Source organism: Pelodiscus sinensis, chromosome 6 (assembly GCF_049634645.1).
Source record: "Pelodiscus sinensis isolate JC-2024 chromosome 6, ASM4963464v1, whole genome shotgun sequence".
Classification (NCBI taxonomy): Eukaryota; Metazoa; Chordata; order Testudines; family Trionychidae; genus Pelodiscus; species Pelodiscus sinensis.
Window position 1 is genome coordinate 89,873,016 of NC_134716.1, and position 18,014 is coordinate 89,891,029.

The window sequence follows — 18,014 nt, forward strand, 5'->3', positions numbered from 1 at the left end:
AACTTATTTTATTTTCGAAGGCATAAAGAAGAAACTAATAAATGCCACACAGACATACTACTATCCAACATGCTTTTCCATACAACAATTCTGACAGTCATTTAGGTTGGTGACTCATATTCAATATTAAGGTAAGTATTTTCTGTAAGTAGTACCAGGTGCCTCTGCAATTCTATATATTCATACTATTTTATCCTTTCATCATTCCTCTAAAACATGATAATAATAAAATAACTTACCATTCTTGCTGACATCTAGTTCCCTGAGATTTATGAGATTTGCAATGGATGCTGGCAATGTTGTTAGATCATTGTCTGGCAAACTCAGCTTGTGCAGGGACTGACAGTTAAAAAGTTGCTATTGAAACAAAGAAAAAGGTGACTGAACATCTTTCAGTTTTCTTTATATGTCATTTCTGACCTCACTAGAAAGACAGGATAATGAAACAATTTATTTTAAATTTACTGAATTACAAAATACGTGTCAGTGAAAAGTTGTAACTATCCAGAGCCAACGAAGCATGGCAAACACCTTACGATAGAGGTTCTCTACAAAGTCTTTCAGTGCCTCAGAAATCATTAACTAGAGCTAATATGTAATGAGGTAGACTAAAACCCACTTTTCACAGTCAGACAATTTGACAGTTCTCAAACCTATACATAAAAACCTCCAGAAACAAACTGTAGGCAGGTGAGAGAGAGAGAGAGAGAGAGCCTGGAACACTGGCTCCCATGCAAAATTTGAGGCCTGCACCTGAGGCTATAAACCAAAGACATGTGTTCAATAATGCTTCCAAGTTCAGTGTTTGTTACATACACTTGGCAAAGCTGTTAGTATACTAGGCATTAAATATTAACATAGATGTATTTTAGAAACCTAGTACAAATACACCCCAATCTAGTAAAAATAGATGGTTTGATAAAACAATAAAGAAAAATGTTTTCTCCAAGGTATCGGAAACAAAGGGGAAAAACATCATGAAACACAAGGTGGTACATAGTTGTTTCTCTCAGTCTTTAAAGTGTCAGGAGACCTCACTGTATCCCTTTGTGTTGTTGAGAGGACAGCAAAAATTCTCAGTAACTGAGCCACTTCTTGCAATGTGTTAATGACTTTGGTATATTGTGAAACTCATTAGAATAGTGCCTTAAGGGCAATAAATCTAGCCAAGAACCTTTGTCACCAAACTATGCCAATGGTCTCTCTGTCCAAGTAACATCAGGGTCTGCTAACTAGCAGACTGCACCTCTACTATTGCTGATAACAGGAGAGGTCCAAACAAAAGCACTAAGCAGCCATAACAACCTGGCAGCAGTAATGACATTCTACCCTTCTACAGAAATTACACTTGCCTCCACAAATAAATATAACTGGTGTCTCCATTTACAACCAATCCATTGTAGAACACAAGCTTTAAACGTCCACATGGCTGGGTGTTACTTTAAAAAACTAAGGGATGAGGTGAATCTAAATTGAACATATTTGAAATAAATTAAATGATGTAGCTTGCTTATCTTCCCCTCCCTGAAGAAGTTTAACAGAGTGAGGAACAAGAGAAGAGAAGGGAATGAACAACATTCTGAAGTAATCGAGACCAGCAGGATAGTGAGTGAGTGAGTGAGTGTGAGTGAGAGTGTGAATGTGTAAAATCATTTGTACTGCACTAGTGATTAGTGCCAGTGCTCCATTTTGCTGGGCAGTATACAAAACATATACATGTAGAGATGGCCCCTGCCGCAAACAGCTTGCAACCTAAGTATAACACAAGAGAAAGCTGGAGAGTGCAAAGTAAGGATTTTCAGAAGCAGGCAACTGACTAATTGTTTAGTCCAGTGTTTCTTAAACTGTGTTCTGCTGCACACTGGTGTGCCGCAAGGCAGTCGGAGAAAAACAGAATTCAAAATGTCCACCCTTAAAGGGGCAGGTGACCTTTTTTTCCCTCTAACTTCCCTGCCACCCTTTTTTCCCCCCTCTCAATAACTTTCCCCGACCCTTTTTTTCCCTTCAATAACTTTCCCGAGCCTTTTCCCCCTTAACATTTTTTTTTTTTTTTTTTTAACCTCAAGAAAAAATCCTTGGTGTTCCTCTTAAAAAAAATTATTGTTTAGTGTTCCTCGGTCTTAAAATGTTTAAGAAACACTGGTTTAGTCAATACAATTTGTATTGACTACATGATTAGTCGATAAGAGGAGGCGCTCTGTCCCAGCTCTCAACGGCTCCAGGAGCTATCTCCAAGGTAGCTCTGCAGTTTAAATATAGCAGGAGCCAGGACTGCAGGCAGCCCAGCTCCTACTACATTTACACTGCAGAGCCACAGCAGGGGGTCGGTCCCTGCCCCTGCTTGCGCTGGGCCCCGGACCACTGTGGCTCTTCATTTTAGCTGGGAGAAGACATGCTATGCAGCTAACAATAAATTTTTCTAACTTAAGTTATGTCAGGGACATATAATATATATATACATACACACCCATATATTTTAATGCTCCTGTTTCCCTGTCTCAATATTTGAGTCTATGTATGATTCACAGATCACATAGTTCACCATAGTGAGACAGATACTAGAATATTGCACACAGTTCTGGATATCTACATTTTAAGAAGGATTTTGAAAAAATGTAAGTTTGCTGAGACCTATAAAAATTATTTGAGAGCAAAAGAAAATGCCTTATAGTGAAAGCTATGAGAGCTCAATACAGTTACCTGTAAAAATATTTAGAGGCAACTTGATAAGAAGAAGTATCTTCATAGAGAGAAGATACCAGGTACTAAAGAACTCTTCAATCTAGCAGAGAAAGACTTATCATTAACCAATTTCTGGAAGCTGAATCCAAATTTAAAAACTGGAAATAAGGAACATAACCCTTTAGAAGATATGCATTAGTCAAGCACAAGTTATTGGCTGTAAAACAGAGGGTAACTGGGGGAATTTAACCCCTGTGATGTACTGGTGAGACTAGATGATATACTGGTCCTCTTTGAATCTACGAATGTATGCATTAGATCACTATGTGATGTCATCTTCCCCCATATTTATTAATGGGCTCATTAACCCAGCAGAAAAAGTTACATATCATCCAATGGCTGAAAGTTGAATCTAGATAAATTCAGGGCATGTCTTTACTACACAGTGGATCTATTCCATTAATGACTGTGTATTATCAGTTCAAAATACAGTTCCAGGCTATGCATCTGAATTGCTAGACTAACCTTCCAGTTCTTGTATTTCAAATTTTCAAGTAATAAGAATGATTTTGAATGGCTTCTTTAAAAAATAATTTCAACAGATATGTACCAAGCAAGAGTAAGATCTTAAAGTGTATTTTGGATTTCAGTTATGTATGTGAGCATGCCCATAAAGAAAGAAGTTACTCACTCTGAAGTAACGATGGTTCTTTGAGATGTGTGTCCCACTGGACGCTTCACTCAGGGGTCTCAGTGTGTCCCCATGCCGCTGACCAGATATTTTTGCTCAGCAGTGCCCCTCTTGCCAAGCCTGTGCACTCTGTGTCTCGCGCTATTGTTGCTTGTTGGATGCTCGCACAGCGCGAAACTCCCTCTGTTCCTTTTCTACCCGAAGTCTATAAAAAGACTCCAAGCAGAGGGGAGGAAGAGAGGATAGTGGTGCACCCACAGGGCACACATCTCGAAGAACCATCATTATTGCTCAGGGTGAGTAACAACTTCTTCTCCATGAAGTGGTGTCCCTGGGGGTGCTCCACTCAGGTGACTTAGTAGCAGTACCTGCCAAATGGTGGCGGGCATTGGAGTTATTTATACAGAGGAAGGAAGGACCGCATCTGCCAGAGAGGCAGCGGATGTAAGTCCTTTCTGTAGGGCATAATGTTGTGTGAAAGTGTGATGGGAGGCCCACGTAGCTGCTCTACAATTGTCCGCCAATGGTATTTTATGTAGGAAAGCCGTTGTTGTGACCATCACAAGTGTGGAGTGAGCCCTGATAATCTGTGGTGGCTTCTTCCCTCGAAGATTGTAACCTCTGTGTGCGTATGCAACTAGCAATCCACTTGGATATACGTTGTGCCAAGACAGCTGTTCCCTTATGTGGCCTAGACCAAGAGATGAAGCGTCTGTCCGACCTTCTGATCTCTGTAGTTTTAAGTAGACTGCAATGGCTCGTCTCGCATCCAATGTGTGCAAGATGGACTCTTTGGAGGAAGTATTAGGTTTAGGAAAATATAAAGGTAAGTATATTAGTTAATTTAGGTGGAAGGCAGAGATGACCTTGGGATGAAGCCTGAGTATGACTTTGTCTTTAGTAAAAGTTGTGAAAGGTGGATTGGCCATGAGGGCTGCGATTTCACCTACACATCTTGCTTATGTTACTGCCATTATGAAGGCCACCTTCATGGACAAGTATTGTGGTGATGTAGTGGCTAGTGATTCAAAGGATGACCTGGTGAGTGTGTCAAGAACAAGGTTTAAGTCCCACGGTTGCACCCAGGGGATGTGGGGGGGGGAGGAGAAGAGAGGCGCAATTTTGGGCATGTTTTCTGCAAGCCTGTGAGGAATCACAAAGAAAGAGAAATCCACAGGTTCATGGGAAGTTGTGACCACCACCAGATGGACACGTATAGAGCTGATGGAGAGACCTGCATCGCTGAGGTTCATCAGATATCCCAGTACAGTAGGTATGGGGGCACTATTGGGCTGTTAATGCCGAATCGTGCACCATTCTTGAAAATGTCTCCATTTGTTTTGATAGGTGCATATTGTGGAGGGCCGTCGACTGTTCAATAGGTTGTATTTGACTCTGTCTGAACAGGTAAGTTCTTCATTTTGAAACCATGGAGAAGCCATGCTATGAGTTTCAGAGTTTTGACATTCGGATGGTATGTTTTGCCATGGGGTTGCATTAGGAGGTGCAGCACCATGGAGAGGGGGATCGCTTGATCTATTGAAATGTAGTGTAGATAGGGGGACCAGGGTTGGCTCAGCCAGGAGGGAGTTATCAGAATTACTGTGGCCTGGTAAGAGTGTATCTTCTTGATCACCCTGCAGAAAAGTGGGATTGGTGGGAAAACAAAGAGCCGGGGAGCTGTCTGGCAAATGGTGATGGCATCCCCCTCCCATCTCTTACCCTGCCCTGATCGGGAGCAAAACCCGTGGCATTTGCGGTTGAGTAGTGTTGCAAAGAGATCTATGACTGGGAACCCCGTTTGCGAAAAACTGGGAGGAGAACATTGGTTTGATCGCCCACTCATGTTGTTCTGAGATGTGTCTGCTCAGTTTGTTGGCCCTGGGATTCCGCTAGCTGGTATATAGCTCGTGGTTAGAGTTGTGTGATTCGTGATACACCAGTTCCAAAAGCTAATTGCTTCTGCACATAGTGAGCGTAATCGGGCACCCCCCTGTCGATTGATGTAGAACATAGAGGGTGTGATGTCCATGAGGTCAGGGGGAGGAAATGAGTGCATGCTTTGCGAATGGCCCTGAACTCCAGTATGTTGATATGAAGGTGCATCTGCCATTGAGACCATCTGCCCTGTACCGCCATTTTGCCACAAGGGGCGCCCAAGCCCAAAAGTGATGCATCCGTCATGGTGACTACTGATGGATCTGGGTGCTGGAAGGGTTTGCCAGCCATCAAGTTGGTTGGAGAAGTCCACCAGTCGACAGACTGTAGAACTAACAGTGGGAGTTTGAGATGCTTTGCGAGACTGTCAGTTTGGGTTGTAGACAGTTGCAAGCTAATACTCTAGGCAGCACATATGTAGTCTCGTCAATAGGATTACAAATATTGTAGCCATGCGTGGTAAAGGGAGTATGCTTTGACCCCCGCAAATAAAGTCACATAGCACTTTGAATCTTTGAGGTGGCAGGTAGGTTCTTGCTGTTACTGAATCTAGAAGTGCCCCGATAAATTTTGAGTGGGTTGTAGGATAGACTTGTGGATATTTATGAGTAGGTCAAATCAAGAGAAGCATTCTCTAGTAGTGTTTGTCATGGCTATAGTTTGTTGACGTGTGGGTCCCTTAAACAGTCATAGTGGTAGGGAAAGATAATGGCGTTTTGTCTCCTGAGAAAGGCCATGACCACAGCTAGCATTTTCGAGAATACTTGCAGGGCTGTGGAGAGGCCAAAAGGGAGGATTTCGGATTGGTAGTAATCGTGACCTACCACAAATCTGAGAAATCTCCTGTGTGCAGGATGAATGGTTATATGAAAATATGCATCTGAAGTTCGAGGGCTGAAAACCAGACCCCTTTGTCCAATGAGGGTATATTAGTTGAAAGATTCACCATTTTGAATTTTTTGTTGAGCAGGAGCTTGTTGAATTTCCTGAGATCCAAGATTGGCCTCCAGTCCCGTTTTCTTGGCTCTTATGAAATAATTAGAATATAACACTTTTCCCTGATGTTCTGTGGGAACTGGTTCTATTGCCCCTAGGGTGAGGAGCTTTTGTACTTCTGCTTGTAACAGGAGCTCGTGAGATGGGTTCCTGAAGAGGGACGGGGTAGGAGGCTAGGTAGGGGGAGAAGATGTAAAGGGATTATGTAGCCCGATTTTATAATCTCCAGAACCCACTTGTCAGTAGTAATGTGGGCCCATTCTTGGTAGAAGGGTCTCAGGCGGTAATAGAAGTGGGTGATATTTCAAATCTGCTGTTTGTGAGAAGTCGACTGAGTGTTAGAGGACTGATTATGCTGAGTCCTCCTTCTGTTGAAGCTTTGCTTGGGCCTGTTGTCATATGGTCTCTGCTGTTGTCTATAGTAGTTATAGTCTCTTGGCTTTTGCTAGGGGATGTATTTCTGTCTTTTGTTAAGTGGAGTGTGCATCCCCAAAGTGTGAAGTGTGGTACAAGAGTCCTTCATTGACTGTAGAACCTTATCTGTCTTTGGGGCAAACAGTTGGTTTCTATCAAAGGGGAGGTCTTCCACCTTAGATTGTAATTCTTTTGGGACTCCTGATGACTGTAGCCATGAGGCTCTGTGAATTATTATTGCAATAGCTGTGATCCTAGCTACTGTGTCTGCCACATCCATTGCAGCCTGGATGACAATTTTTTCTATGGATTGGCCCTCCTTGATAATGGACTGGAGATGTGGTCTCTTATTCTCAGGAAGATTGTGTACCAGATCCTGCAGTCTGGTGTAGTTGGCATGGTCGTAATTAGCCAGGAGGGCTGTGTAATTTGAGATCCTAAACTGGACAGTGGTGGAGGAATATATTTTCCAGGCGAAGATATCTAGCTGTTTGTGTTCTTTGTCCCAAGGTATAAATTTAAAATGGGGGGTGTTTGGATTTGTGATTAACCGAGTCTACGATGAGTGAATTTGGTTGGGGATGTGAGAAGAAGGAAGTCCATGCCTTTTGCTGGGACAAAATATTTTCCATCTGCCCTACAACTGGTTGGGGGGATAGAGGCTAGAGTTTGCCAAAGCACATAAGACAGCTTCATTAATTACCATCTTCAAGGATGTCGTCAGTTGCAGCGTCGTAAGTAATCAATAGTTTGTCTTGCACCTCTAGAAGTACAATGTCTTGCGATTGAGCCACTCATTTAAACAATTCCTGGAATTGTGTTAGGTCATCTGCCAGTGGAGAGGGTGATACCTGGAAAACTGCGTCATCTGATTTAGTGGATCTGGGAGTGTGTGAGGAGCTCTCCAAGTCAGAGTGAGGTAAGTTATCATCAATTGCTGAGTCAGCTTGTGTTATCACTGAGGGTGGGTGAAGTGGCAAAGAATGCATGGTTGTAGCCGGGAAGCATATTGTAGTGTGTTGTGGCATGGCAGGTGATGTATCTCTTGGGCAGTAGGTATGGAAGGAGCGCGGTCAATACCCATGCCATGGTTCCCAAGAAGGCCACTAAGGCTGAAAATGTTGTGAAGGATACATCCATGGCTGATTAAGCCACGGAAAGTGTGGTGATTGTTAAAGAGAGTGATCTTGGAATGAATGCCAGGAAGCCATTGATCCCGATGAGGATGAACTGCACGATTAGAATCTGCTCCATTGACGACTACCCTTGTCAGTTTGTGATGACAGCGGCATAGGAGAGTGGGGAGTCCCCTCCCCGTGCAAGCTAGAATGAGACAAAACTTGGGAGCGTGGTGAACAGGCTACTTGTATTAGTGGTTGTGACGTAGTGGGGGTACCTGGCTGGTTTCTATGCTGCTGGCTCTGGGGGAACCCCCACTGGCTGCCGTGGGTACCACGACCCAGCAAAACAGGATGAGTCACTATGCAAACCAGTGGCCAGACACCCCCCATGGAGAGGAACAAAGGAAGGTGGAATGCTGCCTTGGCTGGGGGGCAGGGCTGGAAGTTAGTGAGTTGGTTGCTGGCTGTCGGAGGGCATGGAGAAGAGCCTAGGAGAAGGGGCTGGAGTTTAGGGGCCCAGTCTCCCCCATCTCAAGGGGGCCTGAGGCATCCTAGCCCAGTTCCTGTAACCAGATTACATCTGTGCTGCGCTGTGCTGGAGGAGCAATAAACCACCCTCAATTCCACTGGCTGGTGCAGTCTGTTTGTGCCATTTCGGGGTGCAGGAGACGGGGAACCCCCAACGCGCCGTCACAGTGGTGTACCCGGCTGTGGAGATTTCTATAAACGTGTGTCTTTTGAGATGCGTTCTTGTGCTCTGGCGCCTGGGCACGTTTGGGTTCCAACCACAAAGAAGCAGCTTGTTCAGGAGATGTGGAGGCACCTGTGGGTGCCGGCAGTCATGGCACGTGAAGCTTTGTGGGCACCGTTGAATTAGTGGCACCAGCTCTCACTCAGCTCTCCTGGCTAATGTTATTTTGCGTTTCTCCACAGTGCCGGAGACTGACAGCACTGGGGAACGGGAGGTTTGGGGCAGTGCAGGCAGAGATCATGCCTGGGAAGCCCGTGAAACTTGAAAGCCTCTACAGGGCAGTGAGCCAGCCCTGTCAATGGGCTTAGGCTGCCCCCATGTCTCCTCTGACTTATCCCCCAAAGGCTAGAAGGATTTCTCCCAAAGGAGGTTTTTGAGTTGCATTTTGCCATATTTTCTAGCCATCACTGTCATATTCAGACTATGCAGGCACTTATGTGCAGCATGAGTTTCTCCGAGGCATTTCATGCAGGATGTGTGTCTGACACAGGCATTGAGTCCCAGCATGAGTCGCATTTCTTAAAGCTGGGAGAGCCCATCATGTTGAGAAAGGAAAAAAAGCCATCATGGCGGAGGAGTTTTTTAAGCTGAAGTAAACATTGAAAACTGTTATTAACTGACTAAAACTATGAACTATTTTAAACTAATTCTAGTATTTGTTTGTTTCCTGTCAGAAAAAGGAGAGCACTGCTAGACTCCGGCTTCAGCCAAGGATGGTAGAAAAGGAAGAGAGAGATTCGCGTCACGTGCGCACCCAACAAGCAACAACAGCATGAGACACAGAGTGCACAGGTGCGGCATGAGGGGCACTGCTGAGCAAAAATCTCAGTCAGTGGGATGCACCGAGACCCTGAGAGAAGCACCCACAGGGACACCACTCAATGGAGAAGCAGATGTTTGAATATTAATGAGAAATTGAAAAAAGCAGCCTTCAGTTACATATAAAGAAGTTTAAACTAGTGAGTTTAAAATGACGGCCCTCAATGACAACAGATTTTTCGAATTACTATTCTACTGCTGTATATAGTACGTGTACTGAAGTAATGGAGTTAATAACATCTCACCAAAAAAAATCCCCACCAAAAAAAAACAAACCATCACCATACCTTTGGAAGCTCCTCAATCTGATTTGCATCTAAATAGAGTTCTTCCAAGGTCTTTTCAAAGGTAAATATCTCTTTCGGCACTTGCTCTAGGCTGCAGTGAGAATAATCAAGTACAGTGACTGTTTCTTCTTCTCCACGCAGACAGCGGCATGGCACCAACCGAACAAACAAGTTGCGTTTTGTTGTCATTTTCAGGCACTGTAAACAAAAAGAGGATTCTGAAATATCTTTAAACTTTTAGGAAATTATTTTTTTTTACTTCAACAGCTTGTAGAATATTAATAAAATCAAATTTTGATTCAATATATGGAAATCATGTTTAGAGTTTAGAATTTTTGTATTTTAAGGATTGCAGAACCCCTGCAACTTCCATTGAAGGAAAAGGATACTATGGCTGCTTAGAAGGTGGGATGGAGGGGAACCCAGGCTCTAAATTTTAAATTGCTTTTAAGAGAAAAACATCATACAACTAATACCTCTGCTTTTACTGCAAAGTTGCACTCTCACAGGAGCATTATGTTTAAGCTCCTAGAAAATTAAGCAGACATTTCTTAAAAGCCATCTCCCCACAAGCACCAGCACCAGCTCATGTATGCCCCCCTGCACTGCTGCCTCTCATACAGAGGCAGCAGTGGGGGAGTGCGGGGAGGTCAGCTCAGCAGGAACCAATACATATGGGGAGCTGGCTTGAAAGCTGGCTCCCCGCATGAAATAGCTCCTGTTTGCCCCGCCCTGCATTGCTCCCTCTGTATCAGAGGCAGTTGCAGCAGGGGAAAGGAGTGGGAAGGAGAGGTGGCTTTACAGGAGCCAGCACACGGGGGGAGTTATTTTAAAAGCTGTCTCCCCATGCACACCGGTTTCCGCCTCCTTCCTCCTGCTGCTTCTGATACAGAGGCAGCTGGGGGAAAAAGGGGCTGCAAAAGGTACTGAGATTAAGACATACACCTGTTGGAATGACAAGGTAACCTTGAGGTCCCTTCCTGAGGTACACTTCTATGATTCTACACCCTTATTCAAAGGCTTCAGAAGGGAGGCCAAGTTAGTCTGTAACTGGAAAAACTTAAAAAACAACATACAGTCTAGTAGCACCTTAAAGCTTAACAAAACATGTAGACAATATCATGACCTTTCGTGGGTACAGCCCACTTCTGCAAATGAAACCTTATTCAAAAGTAAGATATAGATAATGAACTGGTGTGGGCTCTGTAAATTAATCCAACTATAAACATGACTGCCACTAAAAACTGCACTTTAAAGAAACACTTTTTTAAAAGGCTCTGAGATACAGGAATTCTGATCATTCTCTACAATTCCATTTGCAGTCTGGAAAACTTTCACACACATATTTTGAAAAAAAAAATTAAACATTTTTCTATTTCTTAAAAATAAATAGTCAACATTCCAGACAAAATATTTTGATGGAAAACAATAAACCCAATGTTTTTCTTGGAGATGCAAAGGATAATTGTAATCTATGACCAACCTTCGAATTTATTCAGTTACAAATTTGATTCTGTGAACATCTAGTCTGCTACATATTCCAAATTACACTCAACTCATCTGCAACCCATTTTGTGAGGATGCCTTACCTTGCAAATTTTATTTAACTCATGGATGAGCGTTACTGCTATTATAATGTCTGATTTTCCAGCTAACACAAAAGGAGGGAAAAGTGGACTTTTGTAGATGGCAGGCTGTCAGAGTTCCTTACTGAATAATTAATATTACTACTGGAGTTTTGTGGTATTAAAATAGGGGTTTGGCAAGTCATCTTGTTAGTTAAATTTAAAAAAAAAAGTGCACAGGGGTTGGAACACAGTAAAAATCCATTTATTCAATGTTATTGATGACATCATAGCAGAATTTTCAAATACCTTTTTTATCCATTGCTAGCTTCAAACACACAGCAGGTGACCTTCAGTAATCTACTGCTCATCATCTACCAATTTCCTTGCTGGTTACCCCCTACAACGACGACTCACCACCATTCCTTCCCTAATTTTCTTGAGGTTATTTCCATTTATATGTCTCATGTGACTAAACTACACCAGTTGACTTCTAATATCTAATCTAATAATTTCCCCCCCCCCTTTTCCCCGCCAAAAAAAAAAAAATCAGGAGAGTTTAGACCCAGGAGAGATGCAAGAACCTTCGCTGCCACTACCAATTCTCAAAAGTTTCAATTTTCATCTTGTCAGCCGCATTTATTTTCCACAATTCGCATCCATAAGTCATTATGGGGACAACTAAGCTTTTCACCACTCAAAGATGGTGAAAAAGATGCCATGTTTATTCCAAACTTTTTAAAGAAATCCATTCCTAACCTTTGAATTTCTTTGCAACAGCTTTGTTGGTCAGTGATGTAGGACCCCAGATAACTATTTCAGCAAGCTGACTATTAATCACAGGGGTGGATCCTCAGAAATTTTTGAAGTGGGCCCCAGGCTGCCCTGGAAGGGGTGGGGCCTCAGGCGGAAAGGCAGGGGGAGGATACTTTCATGCTTCCCCACCCACAGACCCTGCTTGATCTCTGGGTAGGAGACTGCGTGAAGTCTTTGCCCCCCACCCGTTGAGATCGGGAGAAATCCCGGATGACTGGAAAAAGGCAAATGTAGTGCCCATCTTCAAAAAAGGGAAGAAGGATGATCCAGGGAACTATAGGCCGGTCAGTCTTACCTCGGTTCCTGGAAAAACATGGAAGGGATCCTTAAGGAATCCATATTGAGGCACTTGGATGAGAGGAAAGTGATTAGGAATAGTCAGCATGGATTCACAAAGGGCAAGTCGTGCCTGACCAATCTGATTAGCTTCTATGATGAGGTAACTGGCTCGGTGGACATGGGGAAGTCAGTGGATGTTATATACCTTGACTTTAGCAAGGCTTTTAATACAGTCTCCCACAATATTCTTGCCAGCAAGTTAAGGGATTGTGGATTTGATAAATGGACGGTAAGATGGATAGAAAGATGGCTAGAAGGCCGGGACCAGCGGGTAGTGATCAATGGCTCGATGTCAGGATGGCAGTTGGTTTCTAGCGGAATGCCCCAAGGTTCGGTTCTAGGACCGGTTTTGTTCAATATCTTTCTTAATGATCTGGATGAGAGGATGGATTGCACCCTCAGCAAGTTTGCGGATGACACTAAGCTGGGGAGAGAGGTAGATACGCTTAAGGGCAGAGATAGGGTACAGAATGACTTAGACAAATTGGAGGATTGGGCCACAAAAAATTTGATGAGGTTCAACAAGGATAAGTGTAGAGTCCTGCACTTGGGACGGAAGAATCCCAAGCATAGTTACAAGCTGGGGACCAACCGGTTAAGTAGTAGTTCTGCAGAAAAGGATCTGGGGGTTACAGTGGATGAGAAGCTAGATACGAGTCAACAGTGTGCCCTTGTAGCCAAGAAGGCTAATGACATATTAGGTTGCATTAAGAGGAGCATTGCCAGCAGATCCAGAGATGTCATCATTCCCCTTTATTCGGCTTTGGTGAGGCCGCATCTGGAGTATTGTGTCCAGTTCTGGGGCCCCCACTACAAAAAGGATGTGGACGCGTTGGAGAGGGTCCAGCGGAGGGCAACCAAAATGATTAGGGGGCTGGAGCATATGACTTATGAGGAGAGGCTGAGGGACTTGGGTCTGTTTAGTCTGCAGAAGAGAAGAGTGAGGGGGGATTTGATAGCAGCCTTCAACTTCCTGAAGGGAAGTTCCAAAGAGGATGGAAAGAGGCTGTTCTCAGTAGTGACAGATGGCAGAACAAGGAGCAATGGTCTCAAGTTGTGGCGGGAGAGGTCCAGGTTGGATATTAGGAAAAACTATTTCACTAGGAGGGTGGTGAAGCACTGGAATGGGTTACCTAGGGAAGTAGTGGAATCTCCATCCCTAGAGGTGTTTAAGTCTCGGCTTGACAAAGCCCTGGCCGGGTTGATTTAGTTGGAATTGGTCCTGCCTAGAGCAGGGGGCTGGACTTGATGACCTTCTGAGGTCTCTTCCAGTTCTATGATTCTATGAACCCTCCAGAGAGAACCGCCAGCTATTCAGAACAGCTGGCGGTTCCCGCTAGGCGCCTGTTCCCCTGGTGATGGGAGGAGACTTTGCGCGCTCTCCCTTCCCCCACCCTCAGGTCAATCAAGGCCTGGGGGTTAGGGGAGCATGCAAAGTCTGCCTCGGCCCTGCAAGGGAGTGCCATGTTTAGAGTCACCAGCAAGCTGAGCAGCAGCTAGCCGTTGACTAAGCACTGAGCCCCTTGCAGGGTGAGAGGAGACGATGGACTTTCAAGGCTTGGGGGCGAGGGGAGAGTGTGAAGTCTTCTTCTGCACTGACCACATCCTGCAAGGAGTGTGTGGCACTTCTAAGTGCCGCACGCTCCTTGCAGGGTAGAAGCAAAGCAGGAGGAGACTTTGCATGCTTCCCTGTGCCGTCAGGCCCTGGGAGGCGTGGGAATGGCAAGACCTCTGCCGGCTGGATCAGTGCACTTGGCAGGCCAGATCTAGCCCGTGGAAGCCCTTTTGCCCACACCTAATTATTCATGATCTCTGCTCGCATTTGTTAATCCTGTCAATATCCATGCATTTTGTTTTTTACCGCATTCAGCCCATATTCCTTACCACATATTTTTACAAACTCCAACATTTACTGCATTAAATCAGTGATTATAACAAAGAGCTACAGCATATCTTCAGTGTACATGAGATCAGCTAAGTGAAATTCATCAATGGAAGCCCCAGATCCTTTCATTTCATCACAGCTTTCCATGGCTGTACCTTGAAAAGGCTCGAGAACAGAGTACATCCTTGTCTCATATCCTGCCCAGTGAAAAACACTCATTGCCATCTGTAGCTATTCACACAGTGCGGTATCATGGTAGAGACTTAAATAAATTCAATTACATGCTTTGAAATCCTCATGTGCCAATATTCTCTGAAGATGGTCATATTGGATGGTACCTAATGTTTCTGCGTAATCAATGAAACAAGTCATTTATTGTAGTCCTTGCATTTTTCATTAATGTAGTAGATGTTCATGAGAAAGATACCAATAGACATGAAGTCAGTTTTATGAGCTTCTGTCTCTCCCTTCCCACACCCCCAGCACAAGGAGCATATCAGATACAGAATGAACAGAGTGGAGCATGATGGGTTTCAGACACACACATATAGCTGATTTTTAAAAGGACCATTTGCTAGTGCAACTTAGAAATGCACTTATTTTAAGATACTTGGGTGATTCTCAAACTATAGTGAATGGATGATTTTAGCAGACAAATTAATAAATAAAATACTAACCTCAAAATAAGTTTAAAAATATTGATAAACTGAGACCAACAAAGTAGTATATGTTAAAATATTAGACGATTACACATACATTTTATTGTGAAATCCACAAATAATTTTACCTTTAATTTGAAAACTGTGTGTTCATGTTTTTGATTAAACAAGGTGGGTGAATCGATCTCTTTTATTGGAGCAACTTCTGTTTGTGAGTAAGACAAGCTTAAGTCCTACACAGAGCTCTTCCTTTTGAATCCTACATTTCCACGAGTTTAAAGAGATCTTCTCCAACACTTAGATCTTAAATTCCACACAAACTTCTTTAAGCTTCCAGCCCTTGGTTTTCTGTACTGCTTTTGACCATTTTCTTCTCATGTACGATATGTATCCAAATCCAACAACCAGCCTTCTGTGTTGGGCTGCAATTCTTTCCTCTAGTTTGATCTTATAGTTTTTGCTGTTCTTTAGCTCTGCTTGGTTTATCAACAAATAATCTAGCTGCACTTTCATGCTACCATCCTTATAGGTAATCAAATGTTCTTCCTTCTAAGTGAAACTGTATTAATGACTACAGGCTGTCTTGTATATAAACCTGGACATATAACAAAACAATTTAAAGCAGGGAATTGTTCTCCCACAGCTGACTTCCATTTGCGTTTTTTTTTTTATTTTTTATTTTTTTTTTTTTTTGGTTTTTGCCATTTAAGAGCAGGGAAGGACTGATAATGTATCCTACTAGCATCAACAACTTTAGTGTGGAACGGATGAATATTGGGCGACTTACAGTGGGGACGCCCTGTACCAAATTATATACCTGGGCAAACTATAAAAATTTTTCCCCTTCCTAATGCCTATGTCTACATGCATAGCTGCTATAGTACCTTTTTCAGTATTTATCATGTTTCCTTATACCAGCGGTTCACTGGCTGGCTGTTCACTGTGGCTTAGCTCCAGCAGCTGTGGTGGCTGATTTTGCCAGGCTCTGGAGCTGAGGCAGTGGCAAGAGGCAGCAAAGCAGGAAGCACCTCTCTCCCTCCTCCCCCCCTTTCCCACCCAAATAAGGTAGCAGCCCAGCTGGTGCTCTGCACTCCTCCCCCCCCCCCCCCCGAACTCTACTCATGAGGGTGCGAGATGCGCTTTGGGATGGAGGAAACGCAAAGGAGGAAGGAATGCGCACGCTGCCAATGGCTGCTGCCACTGCCCGCATGGCAGTAATGGACATACTCTCTAGAGGGGACAGCCTGACTCTGGTGAGTGAAGGGGCGGGATGCGTTCAAAGGGTGTTAGGCACTGGGGGGCAAGGGGCTGGGTTGGGTCTAGGTGTAGAAGCAACATTTTATTTACATATTTGCATATGCTAATAGATTATGCATGTCTGCCAAAAGTTTGTGAATGGGTTTGCCGGTCCACAATATGAAAAAGACTAGGAACCACTGCCCTACACAAGCATTAATTTCAGCACCAGTTATGATTCTTTGATTCTTCATTACTTTTAATGGTGTCTAGTCCTCTGATCCAAAAAGTTCTTTTTTTCTTGTTTATCATATCCCACTTCAGGTATAGATGCACACAATGTTTAGGGGACCCGTTTTCAAGTGCTATCTTAACCAAAATTAGACTCTCACTTATCTCTCCAAAACCACTACAAATTCCTGCATAATTTTCAATAAAACTAGGGGTCTACACTCACCAACTACCTCTCCCATCCTGCACTGTCCCCCTTGAACCCACACCCTGACACTAGCCTGCTCCTGCACCCTCCCTTGCTCCGTCACCTTCCCCTGGGACGGGAACCCTACTCCAAGCCTGCTCCTGCACCCTCCCTCTTGACCCCACATCCTACTCCCAGCCCGCTTCCTGCAACTTCCTTTCTGGCCAATCTCTTCACCCTCACCCCCTCCTGCACCCCACTGCCTGCCTAGATCCTGCACCCCCATCCTATCCCACTCACTGAAAGAAACGGGATCGGGCGGGGGGGGGGTAACACAGGAGAGTGGAGGAGAAGGCCATGCAGTGGAGTAGGGAGGAGACCACATGTCTCAAAATGGAGGTGGAGGCAGGCAACGGCAGTGGCATTGGCATGAAGATGCAGATGATGTCACTCTGTCATCCCACAGGAACCTTTACACACACACACACACACACACACACACACACACACACACGACAGACTCAGTTTCTCTTATTCAACACAGTAGAATAGCGTTTTCCAATATCTCCTTTATTTGCTCTCTTCCATTTGGTCTCTTGAATGCAAGCAGTCTATACTTTCTTTTTCAACATCTGCAGTAGCTATGTATTTCTTCCAGTTAATGTCCTTATATTCCAAGATACTGATCTTGTTTTCTAGACTCTCTGATTTCATCTGTCCAGATTGATGCAGTAGCACTTACAAAAGGGTGCTACTTCACATCTATGCAACACCCTAGTTCACAAAGGATTCATTGAATAAAATTTATTTGCTTCTTTGACCAAGTTTTATGGATAGCTGCCAGCTTGACACCAACATTCCCTCCTCTACCAATTGTGCTTGAGACGAGCTAAGGTATATTCTTTGTATACTGCCAAAATTATTTAAGAATATGGATGACATATTGCAGGCTAAAATTTCAAAAGCTTCTAGTAGAGCCTAATATTTTACAGGGCAGCAGTCACAACTGAGAATATCAAATCCATTTTAGGGATGTAAATTACCATTTAAAAAGTTAACTGGTTACATAGTATGTTTAACTGGTTAACCATGGAGGGCTGGGGCCCTATGGAGGAAGGGGCTTGCTCTAGCCGGCCCTGCCTGCCACACCATGGGAGGAAGGGGGACCGGGGCCTTGCTTCAGCTGGCCCCATCTGCCATGCCACAGATTGGGGGAGGAGGGCTTGCTCTTGCCAAGCGTGGACCTCCAGTTAACCAGTAATGAGTCGGCCAATTAACCTTTTATATCCCTAATTCCTTTAAAGCAGAGTTGGGGAACCTCTCTTGGATTGGGGGGGCCACTGACCCACAGAAAAAATCAGTGGAGGGCCACATATAAAAACATGGCACCTGACTGA

General features: G+C 44.0%; 1 protein-coding gene and 1 long non-coding RNA gene across 7 annotated transcripts in view; one reads left to right on the forward strand and one right to left on the reverse strand.

The window, feature by feature from the left end:
- Nucleotides 1-18,014, reverse strand: part of ERBIN (erbb2 interacting protein) — a 250,724-nt gene that overhangs the window by 140,519 nt on the left and 92,191 nt on the right. For all 6 annotated transcript variants that reach the window (XM_075932367.1, XM_075932365.1, XM_075932362.1 and 3 more), the window contains 2 exons: nucleotides 9,700-9,897; nucleotides 240-357 (listed from right to left, as the gene is read on the reverse strand). In XM_075932367.1, coding sequence (XP_075788482.1) covers nucleotides 240-357; nucleotides 9,700-9,888 — 307 coding nt within the window. In that variant the 5' untranslated portion in view covers nucleotides 9,889-9,897. The remainder of the gene's footprint in view (nucleotides 1-239; nucleotides 358-9,699; nucleotides 9,898-18,014) is intronic.
- LOC142829939 (uncharacterized) lies at nucleotides 4,671-9,400 on the forward strand. Its single transcript, XR_012904884.1, has 3 exons — nucleotides 4,671-4,780; nucleotides 7,546-7,640; nucleotides 9,268-9,400. It is a non-coding gene; the product is annotated as an uncharacterized LOC142829939 (long non-coding RNA).